This window comes from Dermochelys coriacea, chromosome 16 (genome assembly GCF_009764565.3).
Source record: "Dermochelys coriacea isolate rDerCor1 chromosome 16, rDerCor1.pri.v4, whole genome shotgun sequence".
In the NCBI taxonomy this organism is placed as follows: domain Eukaryota; kingdom Metazoa; phylum Chordata; order Testudines; family Dermochelyidae; genus Dermochelys; species Dermochelys coriacea.
This window is the reverse complement of record NC_050083.1, coordinates 26,334,242-26,361,448: the sequence shown is the minus strand read 5'-3', so window position 1 is coordinate 26,361,448 and position 27,207 is coordinate 26,334,242. Positions and strand designations below refer to the sequence as shown.

Sequence of the window (27,207 nt, the reverse complement as noted above, 5' to 3'; positions counted from 1 at the left end):
AGTCTGTTTTTCAAGTTTTTTTGTTGAAGGATGACTATTTTTAAATCTGTTATAGAATCCAGGAAGATCAAAGAGTTCTCCTACTGGCTTTTGTATGTTACCATTCCTAATGTCCGATTTGTGTCCATTTATTCTTTTACGTAGAGCCTGTCTGGTTTGGCCAATGTACAAGGCAGGGGGCATTGCTGGCACACGATGGCATGTATCACATTAGTAGATGTGCAGGTGAATGAGTCCCTGATGGTGTGGCTGATGTGGTTGGGTCCTCTGATGGTATTACTAGAGTAGATATGGGGACAGAGTAGGCAATGAGGTTTGTTATAGTGATTGGTTCCTGAGGAGAGGCTGTGGGAATCTGGGCTGGGGGGGACCAGCAGCTGGGCTCAGGGTGGGAGGGGGCTTGGGTGTATTGGTTGGCTGGGGTGGGGCACCATGGCTGGGTTCTGGTGGGGAGGGATTGTGGGTGTCTGGCCCTCCGACTGGGCTTGGGGAAAGAAACAGGAACTGGGTTGTCATAGGAGTTTCTTTAACTCTGCTCCTGGGGGAGTTTTTATGCGTGTCTGTATTGTTACAGACATACTTGCTGACAGGTATTTTGAAATAAATTACCAAAATAATTGAAACTGGTGTGATTGTGTAGTGTTATTTTGGCAAATAACCTTTGCAGAATTTTTAATTTTTTGGCACCAAATTTTTAATTTTTTGGCGCAGAATGCTCCCAGAAGTAGCACATGCATGTGGGTGTGGGAGAATTCTTTATTACTTTTAGTATGCATGGATTGGGGAATGTTTATTGTAGGAGTTGAATTTTTAATTTAAAATTTTTTACATTATTCTTGTGCATGTTTTTACTAGAGCATGGAGTACATAATTTAACTTTTAAAAAAGTAGATATATAAACATTGTTACCATATGTCCATTGTATTTTAATGTCCCTCTTGTGGGATATCTTTTTATAAGCAAAAAGCTAAAATCCACACCTCTTCTATATGGGGAGTTTAGAAACTACTTGAACCAGAGCTGTTGAATTTATGTAGGTTATAATTTGGCTTCACCAGCAGAAATTTTTTTGTTTTGTTTTGTTCCAATTTATAATCACAAACTGTGCCCCCTTCCACCAAAGAGTTGTTAATATAAAATTGTATTAACATCCCTTAATTTCCTCAAAAGCCTCATGAAATAAATGGGCCTTAGAGTATGCCCTGGAAGTTAACAAATCCACCTATTTTAAACTGGTGTTGGAGGCTCCCTGGTGCCTTTATGGAGACACTGCCATCCCCTGCACCCCCATCTGCTATAGTGAGGGAGATCTAGTGTAAGTGCTTTTGCTAATGGTAACTATGGGAGTATCACAAGGAGGGAGTCAGTCTCTCAAGTAAGCTACTCTCAGGCAATTAAAGGGTTTGTAGTTCAAACCCAGTACCTTAAACTTCATCCAGAAACTAACTGGTACACAGTGCAGGATTCAGAAGACAGGTGCTATGTAATCTCAATAAGACATCTCACTCAGCTAATGGACCTCCTGTACCAATTCCTGCTTCTGAATTGATTTAAAATGTAGTGCCATGTAGAGGACATTGCAATAGTCTAGTCCTGAAGCAACAGAAGCATGGATAACAGAAGCATGATTGCATCTGCAAGATATGTACCCTACTGGGTAGGCATGGTGGTAAAATGATTTCTTGACTGCTGTTGCCACGTGATTTTTCTGTTCTAAGTTGTTGGCTTAGCCAGGCCCCCAAGATATAAACTCAAGATTTCAGAGGTGAATAACTGCTCTTGGTCCTCAAAGCAGATACTGTATAATCACCAAAAAGAAAAGGAGTACTTGTGGCACCTTAGAGACTAACAAATTTATTAGAGCATAAGCTTTCGTGCGTTACAGCTCCGATGAAGTGAGCTGCAGCTCACGAAAACTTATGCTCTAATAAATTTGTTAGTCTCTAAGGTGCCACAAGTATTCCTTTTCTTTTTGCGAATACAGACTAACACGGCTGCTACTATGAAACCTGTATAATCACCACTATCTGTTCTAATACTTTTCTCCCAGTCTGCCAGCATTAACTCTTACCTTGTTCAAACTGAACCTCATTCAGCTCAATTTGATCTATTCCTCCATTTGCCAGACACCAATCAACCAATCCTTCTTTTAGTTAATGTTGCTATGGGAACATTGTTTCCTTCGTATTTTAACTGTGCAACTTAACATTGCATTAACATAGCTTTTTGAAATAGATTATACAATGCAGTACAGACCAGAAAATTGCAAAAATCTGATCTGGAGATTTTTTATTTGTACCTTGTCATATGCAAACTCATCAGGAAGAAGAAAACTTGGGTTTGTTTGCTTTTTTGGTTTGAGTGGGGGAAGGTATTTTTGCTTGGCTGGTTTTCTCCCCTTATTTTGTTTGTCACTAGTTTGAGGGGAAATTAACTTTGAACAGTTTTTGAGTTAGCCGTATGAAAGCAAAGATGATTACACTGTTTTGAAGTGATTATAGGTACTCATAACTTCAAAATGTCTAAAGAGACTTGCTCAATCTATCCAAGACACCTTTGGGCAGAGACCAAGCAAATATAGGTTTGCTGACTGTGCCTGACATGTTGATTCAAACATGATTATAATGGAAACTGTTTTGTAATCTTTAGTGGATGCTACCAAGCACCTGCTGTAATAATGTTAAATAACTTTGGTATGGTACTTGTGCAAAGTACTGTACTGATATTCCTTAGGTATGAACTACTCTATGTATGGAACAGATACAGCACAATCAGTGGCAGTGCAAGGTTACCCCATGCCACCTCCTGCTGAAGTGCCTTGCCCCTGTTCTCTAAAAATTATCTTACAGGGTGAGGTTCATCCTCCATGGTCTCATTCAGTTGTTGGCTTTTCTGCTGAGACTACCCATAGGTGATGTGATAAGTGTAATAGTGGTTTGTGCAATGTGGACAACTTTGGAAATTGGGAACTGGACTGAAGCCATCAGCTCATTCAACAAAGGCTATCAAACAGCTGTCCAGTTTTAACTGCTTTTGGCTATTATTAAGCTGGACCAGATCCAAATTAATGGTCTAGTGGGTGAAAGACTTCAGATCCCATTACCGACTGTTTGAGTCATTCAGTGCCTTAGCATGTGGTCCAAGCAGATAGTCACATGTAAAGAAAATGTACAGCAGGGGAATGGGAATGCTTAGAGTAACAATGCCAAGAAAGACAAAATCTCTTTAAATTGTAAGTTTTTAATTTTCATATCAACGTAAAAAGCTGTCTATGTATTTAATTTACAGAAATACCTCAGAGGAGAGTCACAAGCCTTTCCCTCCTATGCATCCTTTTTAGCTTAAAACTCCTGTGAAAAACTATTTCAGAAATTGTTTCAGGATATCATAGAATCTAAAGATGCACTCAGTGTTACAACACCTATCTGATTTAGGAGTTTACATCCCATTTTCAAAAGGGATTTAGGCCCTTAGCCAAAAATTGCTTTTGAAAATGAAATGTAGGCTCCTAAATCAGCTAGGAGTTAGCAGAGTCTACATACCTTTAACAGTCTGGTCCTAAGTCATAAAGTCCAACTCCTTGCAGTGTCAGAATATATTATAGTGTACCTTATTGGACCTTTTATCCAGTCTAATTTTAATGACAATGGAGCCTCTACTTTCTGTGGAGCCTATTTCAAAGGCACTTAAAGTATACTGTCAGGAAGACTCTCTCTGATGTACATCCGGTATCTTTAAAATTTTCTTCATTTTATTCCTTTACTCCCACTTGCTCTACTTTTAGTAAGCCAATCAATTATCCTCCTTGGTGTATATACCTGTTATACCCAAGAACTTCAGTCAGCACTTACCAAATCTATTCATATTGCACTTTTCAGTATTCCCTCATAATCTAGTTTCTTGACCCTTTTTATGTAGTAGCAAAACTATCTCCAGTTTGTCATCTGTCTCTGGTATCAAGTGCTCAGTACTGAACATGCTGCTCTAGAAGCAGTTTCACTAGAAGTGTACGAAGGAGGAGTATTGGACCCATTGTTCTTTATGCAGCCCAAAACTGCATTGGGCTTTTTGCTGTCATATCATTTTGCACTTGCATGTAATTCGTTGGACACTATCATAGCTAGTTCTCAGTGAGCACTACTACTGTGTTGGTTACTTTCCCATCAAATATTTGTTCGGTATTATTCACCCCCTGCATAGGGGTTTTACTTTAACCACTTAGATGCTGTTGGAAAATGCATCTCTTGGCATCATTTGGATGCTGAACCTGGTAGTGTTCAGCAGCACTGTGCTGATTGTGCCTGGTAAGTTGTTTAACAGTGAAGCGGCTGTACTTGAGAGAAACTCTTTCCCAGCTCCATGGAAGAGTGTTCTAGTTTCAGAGAGTTGATTCACAAGATGACTTTTTCTTTTATTGTTTCAGACATTTTCAGATGAATAATCCTAGCAAGTGCTGAATTTTTATTTATCTCTCTGCACTCTTTTGAGCAGGTGGAACATGACAGACTGAGAGAGTATGTAGGCAAGTGTCAGTGGTAGAACTTGTTCTTCTAAGAGTATAACAGATCAGTAATGCTCTTTGCAGCACTGTATAACTTGTTTTAATGTTATCAACATTTTGGACATAGGTCAACAGTTCTGATTGATATCTCTAGCTGCACTTGAAAGACTCAATAAGGCTGCTTTTTCTCTTTCCTTTTAAAGCAACATCTTAACTGTGTTCCGTCACTTCCTCAAAAATGGAACTCACTTAGAATTTCAGAGCAGGATGACAACCCAAATCCTTCTTGACCACTGTTTGCTTAAAGTTCCACCCACAACACTGATGGTGATAAATCTCATCCAACCAGAATTGCTTCTACATTGGTTTCCAAGGCAACTAGCACACCCAGCCACAAAAATGGATTGGAGAGAGCAAAAGTTGCACACAAAGAAAATGCCAGCGTTTCCATACTTACATTTCTGAAAAGGAAAAAACAAAACACAGAGGGCACTCTTTGAGCCATTGAGAGAACTCTCAAACCAAATTTTTTGTATATTTGGAAAGTCCAGGTTAGTGTTTTTTAGCCTGTTTTTAGAGCATTAGCAGTTTCTAGGTTTGGCCTGGGACATGCCAAAATACTATTTGAAATTTTGTTTGTCTCCTTGTGATGGTTGTAACCCAGAGAAAACCGTAGGGTTCTTGGTCTTGTAAGAATTTGTTCTTACAATTTCTACATCATTTGATATTCCACATGTGTTCAGGAGCTTTTAATTCTAGTTAGAGGAGGACTAGGAAAGAATCTTCTTTTGACTTCTTTTTAAAAAGTTGCCTTTTTGGAGTACTTTTGGTGCTGTCAGGATAGTCTAAGGACTTAGGGCAAAACTCTTTAGTCTGATCTGTCTGAAAGAGACATTTTTCTGTCTAAAAAGAAAAGGAGTACCCGTGGCACCTTAGAGACTAACAAATTTATTAGAGCATAAGCTTTCGTGAGCTACAGCTCACTTCATCGAATGCATCCGATGAAAGCTTCGTTATCGAGCAGAACCCGTCATCAGCATGGAAACATGTCCTCTGGAATACAGTAACTCCTCACTTAACATCGTCCTGGCTAATGTTGTTTCATTATGTCTGATCAGTTAGAGAACATGCTCTTTTAAAGTTGCACATTTATAACATTGTTTGGCAGCCGCCTGCTTTGTCCACTGCTTGCAGGAAGAGCAGCCTTTTGGAGCTAGCTGGTGGGGGCTTGGAACCAGGGTGGACCAGCAGCTCCCCTATCAGCTCTCGTAAGTTCCCTGTGTGGCAGCCGCCTAGCAGGCTATCAATTGCTGGGCAATTTGGGTGTCCCTCCCACCACCGCCATGTGCTGCTCCCGCCCTCTGCCTTGGAGCTGCTCCCGGGAGCCTCGTGCTTGCTATGTGTGTGGGGAGGGTGGGGGGGCAGAGGGGTGCTGATGTCAGGGTGTCATCCTCCCCCCCTCTCCTATCCTCCCGCTCCTGTACCCCATCTCCACAGAGCGGGGGTTGGGGGACAGGACAGGGATCAGGACGGAGGAAGCTTGCTGGCACCAGCTGCTGTCTCAATTTGCTGATCTGCTTAAAAAGGCAGTGTACTGAGAGTGGGATTAGTGTACTTAAAGGGGCAATGCACATCTCTCTCTCTCTCTCTCTCTCTCTCTCTCTCTCTCTCTCTCTCTCACGGCTCTTTGGAAAGTGGAGGGAATGGTGCACTCCAGTGGGGTAGTGTGGGTTCATCATCACATTCAGTTTCCACAGGGAAACTGCCACTGCCATGCTGTGTCTCCTCCCTCCATTTGTGCTGCCTCTTAGAGTGTGAGGCTACATTAACAACGTCTTAACCCTTGAGGGCTCAGCTGAGTGTGCTAGTTCATCATTTAGCAGTAAGGCATTCACTGGGAAATGTCCCACCCTCTGACTCCACCATCTCAGCTAAGCTTCACAATCATCATTGCTGTGTACAGTATTAAATTGTTTTTGTGTGTGCGCGTGTGCACACATATAGATAGATGGATATAATCTTTTGTCTGGCAAAAAAAATTTCCTTGGAACCTAACCTCCCCCCATTTACATTAATTCTTATGGGGAAATTGGGTTTGCTTAACATCATTTCGCTTAAAGTAGCATTTTTCAGGAACATAACTACAACGTTTAGTGAGGAGTTACTGTAATAAATGCAGCATGAAGGGGTATACAAATGTTTAGCAGGTCGAGCATGTAAATACTTTGCAGTGCCGACTCCAAAAGTGCCATGTGAACACCTGTTCTCACTTTCAGGTGACATTGTAAATAAGAAGTGGGCAGCATTATCTCCCATAAATGTAAATAAACTTGTTTGTCTTAGCAGTTGACTGGAAAAAAAAATAGGACTGAGTGGACTTGTAAGCGCTAAAGCTTTACATTGTTTTGTTTTTGAGTGCAGTTATGTAACAAAAAAAATCTACTTTTGTAACTTGGACTTCCACAATAGAGATTGCCACTACAGTACTTGTATGAGGTGAATTGAAAAATACTGTTTCATTTGTTTCTTTTTTACAGTGCTAATATTTGTAATAAAAATAATGTAAAGTGAGCACTGGATACGTTGTATTCTGTGTTGTAATGTAAATCCTTATATTTGAAAATGTACAAGAACATCCAAAAATATTTATAATTTTAAATTGGTATTCTACTATTGTTTAACCATGTGATTAAAACTGTGATTAATCACGATTAGTTTTTTTAATCGAGTTAATTTGTTTTGAGTTAATCGCTTGAGTTAACTGATTAACTGACAGCCCTCATTGTAAGCAACTGAAAACAGGTAATAATGAAAAGTGTAAAACAACTTTAACAAACCTTAACTGGCCTTGCTACTGTGCCACATAGAGCGTTATGTTTTGCAAGAAATGAATGCAGCGTTCCATGTACAGCTCTATCAGAGCTGTGTAGAGTGGGGCTGTAACTTTCCAGATCCATAAAGCCACTGTGAATACAGCTCAAAATTGCAACAATTTCAATCTTTTCCCATTCTCTCTTCATAAATACATCTTTCCATGCCTCTAGTAATGTTCTCTGTCTGTATCTGGATCCCATCTATATCTGCTATATTTGTTGCAATGAGGTGATCAGAAGTCCAAGTGAGGGTGTATGATTGACTTGCATAATAGCATTATAATATATTCTGTCCCATCTCTTTACGTATCCTAACATTTTAGAGTGCTGCTGCATGATGAACAGAGGTCTTTGTTGAGCTGTCTGCAATGATGCCCAGGTAGGTGGCTTTTCAGAGCAGTTACAGTTAAATTAGAACCAGTAATGTATATGCATAGTTCAGATTATTCCTTTTTATGTGTATTACTTTGTATTTGTCAATACTGTATTTCAGCTACCATCATGCTACTTTTTCTCCCATTTAGCTAGCTTTTTAAGACACCTCTGAAGTTCCTCAGTCTTCTCTTGTCTTGACTAGTGGATTTTTTTTCATTGCCTTACCTCTTTTTCAGCTTCCAGAATGCACCTTCTTCTGCAGGTAGTCTCTCTGCAAGTGCTCCAGTCTAGGTGTGCTTGCGCCTCCTGTGGCTTTGATTGATGACTTCTCATAGCAACATCCGTTCGGCCTGCACATGTGTGATAGTCAGCCTTGTGCCCCATGCTGTTGTTATATAGCATTGCATGAGGGAACTTCCCTCTGTTCCTTCTCAGCATCTTTAGCCTGAGATGGAGATCTGACAGTTGTCCCTCTTGAGATTTCCTCAACTTTGTCCTTTATTTCTTATTCTAGTAGTTAGTTGAAAAAGGTCTTGGCATTAGTGTAATTAGTGAGTAATAGTAGTAGCTTTCCAGAGCCAGAAAAAACAGGGAGATAACATTTTATCTCATTGTGGAGTGCTCTCTACGCCCAGCTTCTGACCCAAGCGAGGAGAACCCCCTTGTATGCTGGTCTTCGAGCATATCTACTGCGTCCCTGATACTGAAGCCCCATTCCTCCAGGATATGTAAGAGGAAGACACAAGACTCCTCTCATAAGTCCTCCAAGGACTGTGCTACGGGCTCACCAGATAGGGAATCAGCTTCTAAAAAACTGAGATTGTTGGTACCTTCAGCCGTTTCAGCACCATCTGCTCTCCAGTCAGGTACCCATGAGGTTGCTGGTTTCTCAGGTATCCAGCTAGACCAAAAGTCTGCACAGTCTTGGGCCCAGAGAGATCATCTGTATCATTAGCGGACCAAGATAGCAAGAAGAGCTCTTCCTCTGCTTCCTTGGTACTTAAGAAGCTCACTTGGGCTCTGTCAGGGTTCCCTCCCCACTCTGTACTCTGGGGTACAGATGTAGGGACCCACATGAAGACCCCCCAAGCTTATTTCTACCAGCTTAGGTTAAAACTTCCCCAAGGCACAAATCCTTTCCTTGTCCTTGGATGGTATTGCTGCTACCATCAGGTGATTTACACAAAAATTTAGGAAAAGGGTCAGTTGGAGTCCCTGTTCCCCCAAAATATTCTCCCAAGCCCTTTCACCCCCTTTCCTGGGGAGACTTGAGAATAATATTCAAACCAATTGGTTACAATGTGAGCACAGACCAAACACCTTGGTTTTTAGGACACTGAAAATCAATCAAGTTCTTAAAAGAAGAATTTTATTTATTAAAAAAAAAGTAAGAGAATCACACCTGCGAAGGTAACTTGGAAAGTAACTTCATAGGTTAAATAAAAATATTTAAAACACAGAGGATTCCCCTTTGACTCTGCTTCCCAGTTACAAAATAGGAATAAAAGTCTCTCTTAGCATAGGGAAAATTCACAAGCTAAAACAAAAGATAATCTAACGCATTTCCTTGCCCTTACTTACAATTTTTGTAATCTTATATGCTCATTTCAGGTATGATTTCAGGAGATGTTTTTCCTGCCTTGTCGGGGTCTCTCTCTATCCAGAGGGGGAACAACAAAGAGAGCACAAACAAAACCTCCCCCCACAGATTTGAAAGTATCTTCTTTCCTTATTGGTCCTTTTGGTCAGGTGCCAACCAGGTTATTTGAGCTTCTTAACCCCTTACAGTTAAGGATTCAGTACAGCTGCTCAGGAGGAATTTTATGCTATCCTTAGCTGTATATTTATGACAGCCTCCGAGCATACTTTCCTTGGAGTGCCCAAGACCCACAGAACCATCAGTGCCCTTGGCCACCATCACTTTGGTGCAGACCACAGAGTCCGTACCGATAGCACACTCAATATCGCAGGAGTTTTGTTTTCCTGTGGACCTGGCTATATCTGAGATGCCCTAGTCTCAGCTGCTTGGCTCCAAAATACTGTCAGTACCAAGGATATTGAGATTGCCTGAAGTTTGTCAAGTACTAACAGTTGCACCTCAGATTTCTCTAGGTGCTCCACCATTCAAGAGTGAGTTTGAGGAAGAGGATTCTGATGAAGGCCATGCCTCCGTGTCTCAAATATCAATTCAGGATTCTCCCCCTCACTCCTATAGAGGCCCCGTTTCAGAAGTTTCTGAGTCTATAACTACACGTGCCACAAGATTGCAACCAACATCTTCCTGGTATGAGCATCAGGAGTGCCTCCTCGTCCTATGCCTTATGCACCACCTCCTTAGCTATATTGGGACCCTTGGGCAGTGTGTCACCAACAATTCTCCATGCAATTGAGCACCACTCATTGCAGAGAAAGACAACATGCATCATCTGCTCCCTCTAAGAGACTTGATCCTCAAGAAGAAACCTTTGAGGAGCAGGAAGCTAGAGCTGATGAAGAGGTCTTTCCTATAGCGAATGTCTCCATCTCCTGATGAAGCGATCATGTCCCCTTCTCCATCCTTGGCTGATGATTTTAAGCAATTCCAGGATCTGGTCAAGAGACTTGCTGACTCCTTGAAGTTGTCTCTCAAAGAGGTTAAAGAACCTCATCATAAGCTGCTTGATATCCTTCATTCACCCTCATCAGGCTAGATAGCTTTGCCTGTCAACGAAGCCCTTCTGGATACAGCGAAGATAGTCTGGAAGCTACTATTCTGCCAACATGCAAGAGAGCGAATAAGAAATATTCCGTTCCAGCCAAGGACTCAGAATTTTTATTTTCTCATCCTTCATCTAATTTCTTGACAGTTGATGTATTTAAGAAACATGGAAGGCAGCACCATGCTAGGAGCATAAGCATCTAGACCTACTGGGGATGAAATCTTATTAGTCAGCCTTCTTACAATTTAGAATCACCAATTACCAGGCACTAAGGGCAAAGTACAGTCCTGTAAACTACACAAAGCTGAACTCTTTTTGTTGACCACTTAATGGCAGAGCACAGGGAGCAATTCCAGGCAATTATTGTGGAGGGCCAGCTACTTGCCAGAACATCTCTACAAGCCTCCTTTACACTGCTGCCTGTTGATTTACTACAGCATAGTTATGAGAAGGGCTTCCTGGGTTTCCAGAATACAGTTGAGGACCTTTTTTGATGGGTCTGCATTATTTGTGGACACCACGGATGAATCTCTGCAAATGTTAAAGGACTCTAGGGCTACCGTATGTTTATCATAGAAGATTAGGGTTGGAAGAGACCTCAGGAAGTCATCTAGTCCAACTCCCCTCCTCAAAGTAGGACCAACCCCAACTAAATCATCCCAGCCAGGGCTTTGCCAAGATGAGCCTTAAAAACCGCTAAGGATGTAGATTCCACCACTTCCCTAGGTGTAACCCATTCTAGTGCTTCACCACCCTCCTAGTGAATTGTTTTTCCTAATATCTGACCTAGATCTCCTGCACTGCAACATGAGACCATTGCTCCATGTTCTGTCATCTGCCAGCACTGGAAACAGCCTAGCTCCATCCTCTTTGGAACCCCCCTCCCCTTCAGGTAGTTTGAAGGCTGCTATAAAATCCCCCCTCACTCTTCTGCAGACTAAATAAGCCTAGTTCCCTCAGCCTCACCTCATAAATCATGTGCCCCAGCCCCCTAATCACTTTTGTTGCCCTCTGCTGGACTCTCTCCAATTTGTCCACATCATCCAAAACTGGATGCAGTACTCCACATGTGGTCTCACCAGTGCTGAATAGGGGGGAATAATCACTTCCCTCAATATGCTGGCAATGCCCCTACTTATACAACCCAATATGAAGTTAGCCTTCTTGGCAACAAGGGCACACTCTTGACTCTCATCCAGCTTCTTGTCCACTGTAATGTTCAGGTCCTTTTCTGCAGAACTGCTGCCTAGCCATTCGTTCCCTAGTCTATAGCGGTGCATGGGATTCGTCTGTCCTAAGTGCAGGAGTCTGCACTTGTTCTTGTTGAACCTCATCAGATTTCTTTTGGCCCAATCCTCCCATTTGTCTAGGTCACTCTGGACCCTATTCCTACCCTCCAGTTTATCTACCTCTCCCCCCAGCTTAGTGTCATCTGCAAACTTGCTGAGGGTGCAGTCCATTCCATCATTCAGAGAATTAATTAAGATGTTGAACTAAACTGGCCCCAGGACCGACCCCTGGTGCACTCCGCTTGATACTGGCTGCCAACTAGACATAGAGCGGTTGATCACTACTCTTTGAGCCCAACGATCTAGCCAGCTTTCTATCCACTGTATAATCCATTCATTCAATCTATACTTCTTTAACTTGCTGGCAAGAATACTGTGGGAGACCATATCAAAAGCTTTGCTAAAGTCAAGATATATCATGTCTACCACTTTCCCCACATACACAGAGCCAGTTATCTCATCATAGAAGGCAATCAGGTTGGTCAGACATGACTTGCCCTTGGTGAATCCATGTTGACTGTTCCTGATCAACCCCCTCTCCTCCAGGTGCTTCATAAGTGTTCTGTTGGGATTTATACACCCGCCTACAAGAGAAAGCTCAGCAAGTCCCAGATGGCTCAGAGATCCAGTCCTGCTCAATTCCTGACCTCCCAGATGCCATATGAACTACATCAAAAGAAGGAAACTGTCTACCTTTTAGCCTTCTACCTTGCTCTCTTCCACCGCCAAGCAGCAATTTTGACGGGCTGATTTCCACTGTTCCCACTAAGCTGTGCGCGTGTGTGCGCGCATACAGATCCTAAACCTGCGCACATGACAAAACACCACGCGTGCAAAAATTGCATAGAAGCACAACAATTTGCACAGAAGAAATTTTTTGTGCACGCAGCCGGTCAAAAATTAGCAATTAAATTGCTGATGGCAATGTTCCCTCTGATTTTTTCCATTCATGAAGAGAAGAGAATTACCTTACAAGTGGAGAACCAATGCTGAATCCCTGCTGGTCCCTTCTGACCTTAGTATCTATGAATCTATGAATCTGAAGGCCAATTTAGTTAGGGTGGATGTAGTCCACTCCCAATAATTGATGAGGAAGAAGCCTGCTAAACAACCAGTGGGGCCACTGGACAATCAAGATGCTAAAGGAGCACTCAAGGACGATAAGGCAATTGTAGAGAAACTAAATGAATTCTTTGCATCAGTCTTCACGGTTGAGAATGTGAGGGAGAATCCCAAACCTGAGCCATTCTTTTTAGGTGACAAATCTGAGGACCTCTCCCAGATTGAGGTGTCATTAGAGGAGATTTTGGAACAAATTGATAAACTAAAGAGTAATAAGTCACCAGGACCAGATGGTATTCACCCAAGAATCGTAGAATAGCAGGGTTGGAAGGGACCTCAGGAGATCATCTATTTCAACCCCCTACTCAAAGCAGGACCAATCCACAATTTTTGCTCCAGATCCCTAAATGACCTCCTCAAGGATTGAACTCTCAACCTTGGGTTTAGCAAGCCAGTGCTCAAACCACTGAACTATCCCTCCCCGAACTATAATCCCAACTATAAATATAACATGATGGGGATCTACTCTCCTAAATTATCTATTACTACTCCAGAAAGAGATCTTGGAGTCATTGTAGATAGTTCTCTGAACACATCCACTCAATGTGCAGTGTCAGTCAAAAAAGCGAACAGAATGTTGGGCATCATTAAGAAAGGGATAGATAGTAAGACAGAAAATATCATGCTGTCTCTATGTAAATCCATGGTATGCCCACATCTTGAATACTGCATGCAGATGTGGGTGCCCCATCTCAAAAAAGATATATTAGAATTGAAAAAGGTTCAGAAAAGGGGAAAAAAATATTAGGGGTATGGAATGGCTTCCGTATGACGAGAGATTATTAAATCTGAGACTTATCTTAGAAAAGAGACGACTAAGGAGGGATATGATAGAGGTCTATAAAATCATGGGCTGTATGGAGAAAGTAAATAAAGAAGTGATATTTACTCCTTCTCATAACACAAGAACTAGGGGCCACCAAATGAAATTAATAGGCAGCAGGTTTAAAGCAAACAAAAGGAAGTATTTTTTTTCACACGACGCACAGGCAACCTGTGGAATATCTTGCCAGAGGATGTTGTGAAGGCCAAGATTTATAATGGGGTTCAAAAAAGAAGTAGATAAATGTATGGAGGATAGGTCCATCAATGGCTATTAGCCGGGATGGGCAGGGATGGTGTCCCTAGCCTCTGTTTGCGAGAAGCAGGGAATGGGCAACAGAGGATGAATCACTTGATGATTACCTGTTCTGTTTGTTCCCTCTGAGGCATCTGGCACTGGCCACTCTTGGAAGACAGAATACTGAGCTGGATGGACCTTTGGTATGACACAGTATGGCCATTCTTATGTTCTTAAGATGGGATTCAGTGTCCCAAAGAGACCTGTAGACCCTGTCACCAAGTCCCTCTCATTATGAAATGTGTTGATGTGTGTTCGAAGCCTTCAACAGCTTGGAGTTTGTTGGAGGTGGAACTTCATTAAAATCATCCTTGCTGTCTTGATGATTTTTTTGATTATGATATGTTTAATCAACACAAGCTAATTTCTCTGACCTTGCAGCAGCTGCAGCGCTCAGTAATTCCTCTTCAGTTAACTCACTGAACTTGAGCAAATCCTCATCCACAGCAACTACTAAGTCCTCTTTTTTCCATGTTGATTGGAAGTGGAATATTGTTCAGGAGGTTGTCAATATCCTCACTATGTACATCTTTCACTGGCATAACAAATTTGCTTTCCTGAAACAATTGGAAATTGTTGTCAGATTTACCTCTTGCTATGCCTCACAAGAAAACAAATACAATCTAGCAAACTTACAGTTTTCAGGACTGTCTGAACATCTGTGTTGGTCTGCATCAAGAGCAATAATAATCCAGTTTGCAGTTTTTGATTGGTAATGTTCCTTTATGCTCATAATCGCACCTTGAACCATATGTTGCATCAAAGATGTAGTGTTAGGGGTAAGAATTCGAGCTGAATGTTTGTGAGAACCAATCCTTAGGCCATAGATCTCTTCCTCAAATTGGGCCTGCTATTGAACATTCAAAAAATCCACTTTGACCCCTGTGCAAAACTTAGAATTCATAGGAGCTCATTTCAATTCAGTAACAGCAAGAGTCTTCCTTCCTCTGCAGAGGTTTGTGGCTCTTTCCAACATAGCTAATACACTCCAGCTCAGCCCCCAAGCTCAGGTCAAGAACTGTCTTCAGTTGTTGGGGCTCGCAGCAGCCAGCACCTTGATCATAGACCATGCAAGACTCCGAATGCGCTGCCTTCAGGGGTGGCTCAGAACTGTTTATTCACCAGACACAGTCTAAACATGCTTCTTTCCTTTTTCACTTGCATAAAACAATCCCTCATTTGGTGGAAAGACCATCACAACATATGCACAGGAGTCCCATTTGCACGTCCTTCCCCCAGGGTCATCATAATGATGGACACCTCTCTGCTAGGGCGGGGAGAGCATTTAGACACTCTCACAGCTCAGCACAAGTTGATGTTGCAAGAGATCATGCTACACAGCAGCCTCCTGGAACTCAGCATGGTCAGATACGCCTGTCTCCAGTTTTTACAGCTAATGAGGAGCAAACACATAAAGGTCATGACAGGCAACATATAATTCAGGTTTTATTTCAACTGGAATGAGGAGCAGTATTACCCTCCCTCGGTGCCAGAGCTGTCAAGTTTTGGAATTGGAGTATATGCAGTCAGGTCATCATCACAACAGCCTAGCTGACAAGCATGCATGCATGGGCTGAACATACATGGCTATGAGAAATCTCCGATGAAAGGCGCAGGGGGCACTGGAGCACCTGTAGGGACACACATCTTGAAGTACCACAGTTACTGCACAGGAAGAAGAAAAGGAGTACTTGTGGCACCTTAGAGACTAACAAATTTATCTGAGCATAAGCTTTCGTGAGCTACAGCTCACTTCATCGGATGCATTTGGTGGAAAAAACAGAGGAGAGATTTATATACACACACAGAGAACATGAAACAATGGGTTTATCATACACACTGTAAGGAGAGTGATCACTTAAGATAAGCCATCACCAGCAGCGGGGGGGGGGGGGAGGAGGAAAACCTTTCATGGTGACGAGCAAGGTAGGCTAATTCCAGCAGTTAACAAGAATGTCAGAGGAACAGTGGGGGGTGGGGTGGGGAGGAGAAATACCATGGGGAAATAGTTTTACTTTGTGTAATGACTCATCCATTCCCAGTCTCTATTCAAGCCTAAGTTAATTGTATCCAGTTTGCAAATTAATTCCAATTCAGCAGTCTCTCGTTGGAGTCTGTTTTTGAAGCTTTTTTGTTGAAGGATAGCCACTCTTAGGTCTGTGATCGAGTGACCAGAGAGATTGAAGTGTTCTCCAACTGGTTTTTGAATGTTATAATTCTTGACGTCTGATTTGTGTCCATTCATTCTTTTACGTAGAGACTGTCCAGTTTGGCCAATGTACATGGCAGAGGGGCATTGCTGGCACATGATGGCATATATCACATTGGTAGATGCGCAGGTGAATGAGCCTCTGATAGTGTGGCTGATGTGATTAGGCCCTATGATGGTGTCCCCTGAATAGATATGTGGACAGAGTTGGCAACGGGCTTTGTTGCAAGGATAGGTTCCTGGGTTAGTGGTTCTGTTGTGTGGTGTGTGGTTGCTGGTGAGTATTTGCTTCAGATTGGGGGGCTGTCTGTAAGCAAGGACTGGTCTGTCTCCCAAGATCTGTGAGAGCGATGGGTCGTCCTTCAGGATAGGTTGTAGATCCTTGATGATGCGTTGGAGAGGTTTTAGTTGGGGGCTGAAGGTGATGGCTAGTGGCGTTCTGTTGTTTTCTTTGTTGGGCCTGTCCTGTAGTAGGTGACTTCTGGGTACTCTTCTGGCTCTGTCAATCTGTTTCTTCACTTCAGCAGGTGGGTATTGTAGTTGTAGGAATGCATGATAGAGATCTTGTAGGTGTTTGTCTCTGTCTGAGGGGTTGGAGCAAATGCGGTTATATCGTAGAGCTTGGCTGTAGAAAATGGATCGAGTGGTATGATCTGGATGAAAGCTAGAGACATGTAGGTAGGAATAGCAGTCAGTAGGTTTCCGATATAGGGTGGTGTTTATGTGACCATCGCTTCTTAGCACCGTAGTGTCCAGGAAGTGGATCTCTTGTGTGGACTGGTTCAGGCTGAGGTTGATGGTGGGATGGAAATTGTTGAAATCATGGTGGAATTCCTCAAGAGCTTCTTTTCCATGGGTCCAGATGATGAAGATGTCATCAATGTAGCGCAAGTAGAATAGGGGCATTAGGGGATGAGAGCTGAGGAAGCGTTGTTCTAAGTCAGCCATAAAAATGTTGGCATACTGTGGGGCCATGCGGGTACCCATCGCAGTGCCGCTGATTTGAAGGTATACGTTGTCACCAAATGTGAAATAGTTATGGGTGAGGACAAAGTCACAAAGTTCTGCCACCAGGTTAGCCGTGACAGTATCGGGGATACTGTTCCTGACAGCTTGTAGTCCATCTGTGTGTGGAATGTTGGTGTAGAGGGCTTCTGCATTCCTAGTGGCTAGGAAGGTGTTTTTAGGAAGATCACCAATGGACTGTAGTTTCCTCAGGAAGTCAGTGGTGTCTCGAAGATAGCTGGGAGTGCTGGTAACGAAGGGCCTGAGGAGGGAGTCTACATAGCCAGACAATCCTGCTATCAGGGTGCCAATGCCTGAGATGATGGGGCGTCCAGGATTTCCAGGTTTATGGATCTTGGGTAGCAGATAGAATACCCCAGGTCGGGGTTCTAGGGGTGTGTCTGTGCGGATTTGTTCTTGTGCTTCTTCAGGGAGTTTCTTGAGCAAATGGTGTAGTTTCTTTTGGCAACTCTCAGTGGGATCAGAGGGTAATGGCTTGTAGAAAGTGGTGTTGGAGAGCTGCCTAGTAGCCTCTTGTTCATACTCTGACCTATTCATGATGACGACAGCACCTCCTTTGTCAGCCTTTTTGATTATGATGTCAGAGTTGTTTCTGAGGCTGTGGATGGCACTGTGTTCTGCATGGCTGAGGTTATGGGGTAAGCGATGCTGCTTTTCCACAATTTCAGCTCATGCACGTCGGCGGAAGCACTCTATGTAGAAATCCAGGCTGCTGTTTCGACCTTCAGGAGGAGTCCACCCAGAATCCTTCTTTTTGTAGTGTTGGCAGGAAGATCTCTGTGGGTTAATATGTTGGTCAGAGGTGTGTTGGAAATATTCCTTGAGTCTGAGACGTCGAAAATAGGATTCTAGGTCACCACAGAACTGTATCATATTCGTGGGGGTGGAGGGGCAAAAGGAGAGGCCCCGAGATAGGACAGAGTCTTCTGCTGGGCTAAGAGTATAGTTGGATAGATTAACAATATTGCTGGGTGGGTTACGGGAACCATTGTTGTAGCCCCTTGTGGCATATAGTAGTTTAGATAGCTTAGTGTCCTTTTTCTTTTGTAGAGAAGCAAAGTGTGTTTTGTAAATGGCTTGTCTAGTTTTTGTAAAGTCCAGCCACGAGGAAGTTTGTGTGGAAGGTTGGCTCTTTATGAGAGTATCCAGTTTTGAGAGCTCATTCTTAATCTTTCCCTGTTTGCTGTAGAGGATGTTGATCAGGTGGTTCCGCAGTTTCTTTGAGAGTGTGTGGCACAAGCTGTCAGCATAGTCTGTGTGGTATGTAGATTGTAATGGATTTTTTACCTTCAGTCCGTTCGGTATGATGTCCATCTGTTTGCATTTGGAGAGGAAGATGATGTCTGTCTGTATCTGTGCGAGTTTTTTCATGAAGTTGACAGATTTCCACTCTATACGGCTAAATTCAGTGCCTTGCATAATGACAGGTTTCAGAGTAGCAGCCGTGTTAGTCTGTATTCGCAAAAAGAAAAGGAGTACTTGTGGCACCTTAGAGACTAATAAATTTATTAGAGCATAAGCTTTCGTGAGCTACAGCTCACTTCATCGGATGCATTTGGTGGAAAAAACAGAGGAGAGATTTATATACACACACAGAGAACATGAAACAATGGGTTTATCATACACACTGTAAGGAGAGTGATCACTTAAGATAAGCCATCACCAGCAGCGGGGGGGGGGGGGGAAGGAGGAAAACCTTTCATGGTGACAAGGAAGGTAGGCTAATTCCAGCAGTTAACAAGAATATCAGTAAATATATAAATATAAATCTCTCTCTTCTGTTTTTTCCACCAAATGCATCCGATGAAGTGAGCTGTAGCTCACGAAAGCTTATGCTCTAATAAATTTGTTAGTCTCTAAGGTGCCACAAGTACTCCTTTTCTTTTTGTGAATACAGACTAACACGGCTGCTACTCTGAAACCTGCACAGGAAGAGTAACCATTTCTTTCTTTCTTCAAGTATGTGAGCAGTTTATTGTAAAGTCACATTGGCTGTTGCTTGTTCTTTGCATTCTCTTCTTTTTCACAGATGTTTTCACCAGTAGTCTGTTGTGCCTTGATTATGGTGTCTTTTAAGACCATTCAGCTGCCTTTCATTGTGGTGGATTTTAATATTTCCTACTGCACTTTAGTTGCTATGTTATTTAATTCCCCAAAATTTGCTTTCCTGAAATCTGAAACACTTGTCCTTGATGATGATTTCTGTGCATGCATTTCTCACTACACTTAATTGATTCAAATCCTCATTATTATTCTCATTTCCTCAGTCAGTTTCTCCCTATCTGTAGTAGGTAAGTTCAGGATGTGTGAGTTGGAGGGTTTCTCTAGCTTTTGGTTCATAACACATTTCTTTTACTTAACCTGAGAACTCTTGCCATTGTTAACAATAAGCTATCTTGGTATTTAAAACACACCATCAATATAGTGTCATATGGCTCAGAGTGCCTTGGGAGTTGGTCCAGGAATGTTTTTTGTTTTCTCTCACCTTCTCTCTAGATGATCTTTCCTTACTTCTTTGCTTTTTTCATTCCTTGTATCCAAATAATTTCTCTTCCACTCTTCTTTGTCAGATCGCAATAACCCCCCCCCCCCCCAAATTTGGCTTGTGTGTCTGTCCCTCTCTCTCTCTCTCGTATTGATGTTCCAGTTGAGGATCATCCCACCAAATTTCATTTATGCCCAATATATCATATTCTCCATTTATTTATTTTCATTTATAGTTTTTGCTTGTTTTCCATACTCTTGTATGTGTGTATCGACATCATAATGTGCTAATATCCTATGTATTATTTATCCTTTTTATTTCAAACAGCTCTGTCTTCAAGACTACCTTGTCTGTTGGAAATACACATCTGTTCACTGAGTTAAGTGAAAGATCCTTTTCTCCCTCTTCCCATCCCCTTCTATTGTGTGTAATTAAAATCCTTCTTAATAAGGTCTGCTAGTTGAATCTAGGAGGTTGGTACCTTTTTGGCTTAAATAGACTCTTAATTACCTTACATATTCCATTAATCATCATTAAAAAATGCTGATAAAAGATTGATTTAAATCAAAGTGTTCTGCAGTAATGTAAGCATGTCCAGAAATGTGGTATAATCAGTAAGAGCAGCAAAGAAGATGGTTGCCTGAGGAGATTGGTAATGGGTTTAGTGTCTTTTGTCTCCAGACTATCAAATTAATCCAGACAAAGGTAACTACTGATCAAGTTGCTGTCATCTGCTAGTTTTTTTTCATAACCTATATGAAATATGTTGGAGTGGGAGAATCTTACTTCAGTTACTGGTAGATAGGCATCCAGATCTAGAAAAAACATCTTTTGAATTGGTCCATTTGTTCCTTTACTTTGATTCCAAGTCACCAAAAAGCTTTCCAGAACAATGTGTGTTGTGTCCTGTAGGAAAATGAATTTAGGCTCTTGAGTTACATGGAAAGTGAATTCCATATCTTAGTACCCCTCACTGAGAACTTCTAGCTTCTGCATGTTTGTTTTAAACAAGGGGACTATAAGCTTACATAACTCAGATGTCTCAATGACTTTGTGTTAGATGGAGAGAGACGGTCTATTAGGCAACTATTTTTAAGGAATATGGATTAAAATCAATACCTTAAATTTCTCTGTAGGACCAATGAGAATTCTATGTAGATCAGAAAATGCAGGTGCAATGTACTTCCTGTAAGAAATGGTGCTCAGCAAATGGATTGCCAAGTTGAGCACCTAAAGTTCTAAGTCGATCAGGGGTACCAAAGAAGAGGATGCAACTTCCTGGCCAAGCATACATTTTAAGTAATCTTGACCACTGCCACTACCTGAACTTTGATTGGCAGTTGCAGGTCCATCAGGACTCCCACATTACAAACCTGAATAACAACAAAAGGCAGACAAATTCTTGTAATAGAGGGAGCAGCTATTATCACGTCTGGTGATGGGTTTTCCCAACCCATCAATATCACCTGAGTCTCATCTGGGTTAAAGTGCAATCAGCTTACCCTCTGCAAGTTCTCATCTCAACAAGACACTAAGAGGCAGCTTACTAGCCACACCTAATGAAACAAACATAAAGATGGGTGCTTTCTGCATATTGGAGAGACTGTGGTCCAGACCCCCCATTGAGATAGATGAGCAAATACCAGAACCAATACAAAGCAAATACCAGGGCCCGAGTCCTTTCAACAAGAAAAGAACTGAGCCACTTCAAAAACTATTCCTTCCATCCCTGTCAGGGTCCACAGTTGTTGACCAGAAGGTGGTGTTGGCACAGTATCAGAGGTGCTGAGCAAATTAAAATTAAAATGAATATCTGGTTCTTGTAATTTGCTAGCAGGAGATCAACCAATAAGAACATAAGAATGGCCATACTTGGTCAGACCAAAGGTCCATCTAACCCAGTATCCTGTGTGAAAAAATACTTCCTTTTGTTTTGTTTTAAACCTGCTGCCTATTAAAACTCTGCAGTCTCCATACAATACCCAGACTTAAAACTGTATCAATCATGGTCAAATCTAAGGACTCTGGGTATTGCCAGAGCTGCTGCCCCATTATCTTCTAGATAACCTTTCCCATCAAAGAGAATTAGAGATGTGACATTAACTAGTGCAACTATCAATACCCAAAGATTGTTTATTGAATAAGAGCCCAACAGTTACTTTCTGGCAGAAATAAACAAGCAGAGATGACATCACATTTTCCTCTCCCACATGGATGGAATTGTGAAGGTATGAGGGACCATTTCTTCCCTTCACTCCCCCCCACCCTAACTTCTGTCCAGCTATAAAATGAAAGGAGCAGCAAAAATGAACAATTCTTTCCTAGCTGTGCTCCCTCTCACTTTTGATAGTCACAAGAACTCCCTTCCTCCATTTGTACTATTTTTCTCTGTCGTGGGAGGCTGGATGACATGAGTGAGAGGAGGAGGCTGGGACATGAAGTGTGTGTGAAAGAATATAAGGGAGATGCCCACCATTTCAAGAATTAGAAAAGGGTCTCATTTATTCCATTCATCTTTGACTTCTCTCTTTCTTGCTCCACCAATCTAGGCCATGTCCAAATCTTGCCACTTCTTCCGCTGTAACATCTGTAAGATCTGTTTTTTTTCTCTCTTTTCATGTAACTAAATTATTTTTCCAAGTTTTTATCATCTACTGAATTAATCAGTGCAACCTCTTCTCCTTTGAGCTCCCCACATCCATGTCACCTCCCCAGTTCATTCGATACCTAACTACTAACATCATCTTGCTTGGCTGTTGCTCTGATCACAATCTCTCCAAATCCCTCCATTGACTCTCCCATTTCCACCACGTTAAATTCAAGTTTGCCTGAACCTACATGGACCTTCACACTGCTTCCCCTCCTTATCCATCTGCTATATATGTTCTCAGTGATTCACCAATGATCTCAACTGTCCATTACTTGGCACAAGCATCTCCATGCTTTCTTCCATACCATTCTCTTATGCATGTAATACACTTTTGAAATTGTGCTGTAAGGCCTCTACCCTAAAACCCACTTCTATAATGAAGTGTACAGGAAATTTTTGATAGTGGCTGGATAGAGAGCCAATCCAATATAGGGATTCATGACTATATATATTATATGGTGCTGTCTCTGAACCCTGTTACATAACATTTCCCATTATAACTCTGTATTTTCAATTGTTTATAACTTTTTTCCAAAGTTTAAATAACTCAGGTTGACTCATTCCATGTTTGGTCTCTGCCTTACATGTTTTTTTCTCAGCAAAAAAACAGTTCAGCCATAGTCAAAAATAGTCAGAGGAAAATAGGTAGTTTTAATAATAACCCATTTTCCTGACCAGTTTTTAAGAAGCTTTTGTGCCTTGTGGATTTGGAGCAGGAACTTGAAATTTGGCAGGGACTTGTCCTAGGGTTACAGTAGTGCCTTTTGCCATTTCTGTGAAAATCCATTTAGATTTGCTCAAGTTATAAACACAGGCTTGCTACTAAAATATCTGAAAATTCCATATACACGGAGTGTGCTCGTCAGCCTCACTGAGCCTCCTGAAGCAACCACACAGCCCAGAGTGGACTCTCTGATTGGGACAGACAGTTGCAGCCCATGTAGATGCAGGATCTCATAATTAGTCTCTCCCTTTCTAATTTCTCCCTCTTGTTGTCCTGCTGTTAGTAATCATTATTTTTCTTGTCTTCAATAGATTATAAGCTCTTTGGGACAGGAACTGTCTATTTATATAATTGCACAAGGCCCAGAACAATGGTGTATTCTGCTGATTGGGGCATTTGGATACTGTTGTGATTATTGCACCTGAAAAGATACCCTAAGCTCAATTGTAAAAGGTATATGAAAGTTCATAAGATTTTACAATAACCATGAAAAATAGGTCAAGTTGTTTACGACAGTGAATGTTGTAATAGGTTCAAGGAAACCAGACAGAAAAACTATCTGTCCAAACAAAATGACCTACTGATACAAGTCAACGACTGTGGGGAGATCATACTTGGTAAACAAGAAAATGTGGGAACAAAATTACTTCTCCCAATTTTGGCTTATGGAAATTGATTTAACTGATGGACAAAATAATGAGGATAAAATATGCCGCCCACTTTTACTACTTTTTGGGGCTCTTAAAAAAAGAGATTTTGAAGGGGAAACAGTCTTCTCTCAGCTCATCTGCCACATTGCAACTCGTCTTGACTCATCTAAATAACTTTCGTCCTGAGACGAGTGCTGGTTGGTCTTATTTAAGGAACTTTTATTTTCATCTGTAAGGGCTGAAAATCATCACATTAGCATGACATCCAGTCCTCAGCCCTCCAGTGGAGATAGCTAATTACCAACATATTACAAAAGCTTGTAAGATCCTATATTGTATTCCCTTCTCTTGCTGTGGTGTTTTCTTCCCCACTATTTCTTTCCTCCTGTCCTATCTCACGCTCTTGGCTTTTCATCAAATCCTGAAGTCAGCTATACTGCATTCATCATTACTGCCTTGTCTAAGGATCCAGCCAGAAGACACCCCTGACCAGATTGTAACTAATCAAGCTTCGAAGAGCAGGTGTTGTGTGGTTGACTTGCCAGCCAAAACATTCACTCATAACTAACCAGTGGTCCAGTGTTTCTTTTTCTATCCTGTTTCTCCTCCACCTTGAGTCTGTTACTTAAGAACAGGACAAGTGAATCTCCTTCATATCAGGACTGAGAGTAAAATTAACTTTTTCCTTTTTTTTATCAGAGAAAAGTTGTTCTGAAAATGGGAGAGTCTGATACTTTGACTCCAAAAGGAGAGAGACTTTGGTAAGGTCTGAAATTTGTTTTGCATAATCACTCAGTTTCAATATAAATGCTTGTTTTAATTTCTTGGGGTTTTTTTTTAGTTTAATCAGTATATTTTTAATTTGAATGAATGATTTTGGGTGTTTTGCCAAGTAACAGAGTAAACCCAAGACCTCTATTTAAAACTAACCCTAAACCTATCTATCTCTGTTTAATGTTGGACAGTGAAAGAGTTTATAACACGTTTAACTCTTTAGGCCTTTGAGATCAATATCCATACAGCAGTACTACTGCAATGCAAATAGTACACATTAGCTCTAATGGCAGAGGTAAGGGTGCTATCTTAAGACTTCGAAGAACTGGGTTCAATTCCCTGCCCTACCGCATAGTTCCTATTATGATCTTGGGCAAGCCGATCTGTGCCTCAGGTAAAATGGGGATAACAGTACTTCTCTATGTCACACATAAGTACTTCAGACAGATATGTGGGATGTTACTACCTTGAAGTTATTTCATGGAGACCAGGAAATCATCCGCAATCAAATCCAGGTGCATTTTACAGCCAATCAAAAGCTAAAATCTTAAATTTGTGTAAAAAACCATTGCTCTGTTTTAGGAAATGGTGACAAAATACATGAGGCCAACATTTCATGTTTTATTGTTTGAACTGCCAAATAAAATACAGTAGATTCTGCATATTAGAAACCTCTCAGTTCCCAGCAAAAAGTTATTTGGAAGTTGCCAATAAATGGAAGGCGCTGTTTTCAAGGTGTGACAAAGTTCCTCCTCTGCCTTGGTGGGTCCTGTGCTTTTTGACGGATTTGCTCGCCTCAGAGGTTCACGGCAACCCTCAGTTTGGCCGCTTCTGCTAGAGGCTCAGACCTGCTGTTCACTCGGCTAACCTCATCACTGGCCAGCATGGGGGAAACTGAGAACAATTCCCACAGTCTCTGTGTCTCACCTTGTGAGTCGGGGACAGGCCAAATCCCTTTCCAAATTAGTCCTTCCCTTCTGGTGTTTCTCACAGACAAGGTCAGCTCCTCCTCTGTCCAATCAGGAGTTGGGGTGATGAGGGGAACCCAGGCCACCCTCTACACCAGGTTCCAGCCCAGGACCCTGTGGATAATAGCTGTCTACAGTGTCTCCTGTATCAGCTGCGTGACAGCTACAACTCCCTGGGCTACTTCCCCATGGCCTCCCCCCAGCACCTTCTTTATCCTCACCACAGGGTCTTTCTCCTAAAGCCTGAGCTTTTAACTCCTCACTTCTCCAGTAGCATGCCTTCTCACTCCCTTCTCCTTGCGCGCCCACCACTAACTGATGGGACGTCCTTTTTAAACCAGGTGTCCTGATTAGTTTGCTTGCCATAATTGGTTCTAGTATGTTCTTAATTGGTTCCAGGTGTCTTAATTAGCTTGCCTGTCTTAATTGGTTCTAGCAGGTTCCTGATTGCTTTAGCACAGTCCCTACTCTGGTCACTCAGGGAACAGAAAAATGCTTATCCAGTAGCCAGCATTTTTTGTTTAAAATGTAAAATAAAAGTTTTCAAGAACAAAATTTGTCTGCTTTTTATGGTTGGCTACCTCCACTTGTAAATCCTTCTCAGTCTTGCATACAGTCTCATAGCCATTCTCAAAGCCATGATTCTATCATATCTTGTGGAAAATGTCCACGGCACATATGTGTTCTATAAGCGAAGGTTCTTCAGGTTCATCATTCAATGCAGTATTGTCTTGTATCTCTTGTGGCTCATCAGCCTGTAGGCGCTTCACAGCGGCTACTGTCTCCAGAAATTCTGCATCAGTGATCTCACCTTCCATCTGCAAATGACTGTCATATTCAACAATGGTCTCAAATTCATGTGCCTTTAGTTTCTGGAACTGATGCATTGGCCAGCACGTTGATGTCTACCAGACCAGCACTTTCTGTTGCTGTTGAAAACTGCTTCAGAAAGGGAGGGTTTGCAACAGTCTTGGGGAGAACAACGGCCCATGACTTCTTAACAAGATGAAATGCATCAATCAGAATTGTTCTCTGTCAACATCCAATGCTTGTAAGTGTGGGTCAGCATCAAGAGATGTGATGATGCATGCAGTAAGATGATCACAGTAGAGACCATTGAAGTTTTTAATGACACTCATGTCCATTGGGTGCATGGCTAAGGTTGTGTTTGGAGGGAAGAATGTTAACACGATGTGTGATAGCTCTACATTAAGTGAATGAGCTGGGCAATTTAGCCACTCCTCAAACAACAAATTTGCATCTAGGCATTTGCAGAGTTTTGGTAGATCATGGCAGCTTTGAGTGGTCCTTGCTCTTTTCACCCACCATAAGATGGCATTTCTCCATTCCATCCATGTTTGCACAACACACCAATGCAATGTGGTCCATAGCTTTATTTTTTTCTTTCCCTTCCTGCAAACCCTTCTTTCATCATGCTACTGCCTCTGTTGGGAAAGCGCAGTAGAAGAGACCAGGTTCATCAGCACTCAAGATGTCACATGGCTGGAACTTCTCTAGAATACTGGGTAAGATGTCCATCCTCCATTCAGTAGCCACCAGAAGATCAGTGTTTTTTTTTTTTCTTGCTGTGCTCTTTATGTTGAACGACAGTGTGCTGGGCTTTCCTTTGACAAAGCCCGCTGTCTGATAGGTTGAACTCCTTTCCTTGCTCTGCTGCCAGCTGACTAGCTTTATTTCTGTTTGGTTTGGAGAGTTGAGCACCTTGGCCAAGCTTATGCTGA

At 41.9% G+C, this 27,207-nt stretch overlaps 1 protein-coding gene across 9 annotated transcripts in view; it reads left to right on the top strand.

Moving 5' to 3' along the window:
* GARNL3 (GTPase activating Rap/RanGAP domain like 3) overlaps window positions 1-27,207 on the top strand; it is a 209,786-nt gene that overhangs the window by 12,056 nt on the left and 170,523 nt on the right. For 3 of the 9 annotated variants that reach the window (XM_043498768.1, XM_043498767.1, XM_043498775.1), the window contains exons 1-2: window positions 19,252-19,315; window positions 24,423-24,484. The exons of 2 other annotated variants lie outside the window; for them this stretch is intronic. In XM_043498768.1, the coding sequence (XP_043354703.1) occupies window positions 19,277-19,315; window positions 24,423-24,484 (101 nt within the window). In that variant the 5' untranslated portion in view covers window positions 19,252-19,276. Of the gene's footprint in view, window positions 1-19,251; window positions 19,316-24,422; window positions 24,485-26,917; window positions 26,992-27,207 lie in introns of those variants that run through there. 4 more of the 9 variants (XM_038374927.2, XM_043498777.1, XM_043498774.1 and 1 more) reach the window with 2 other exon arrangements.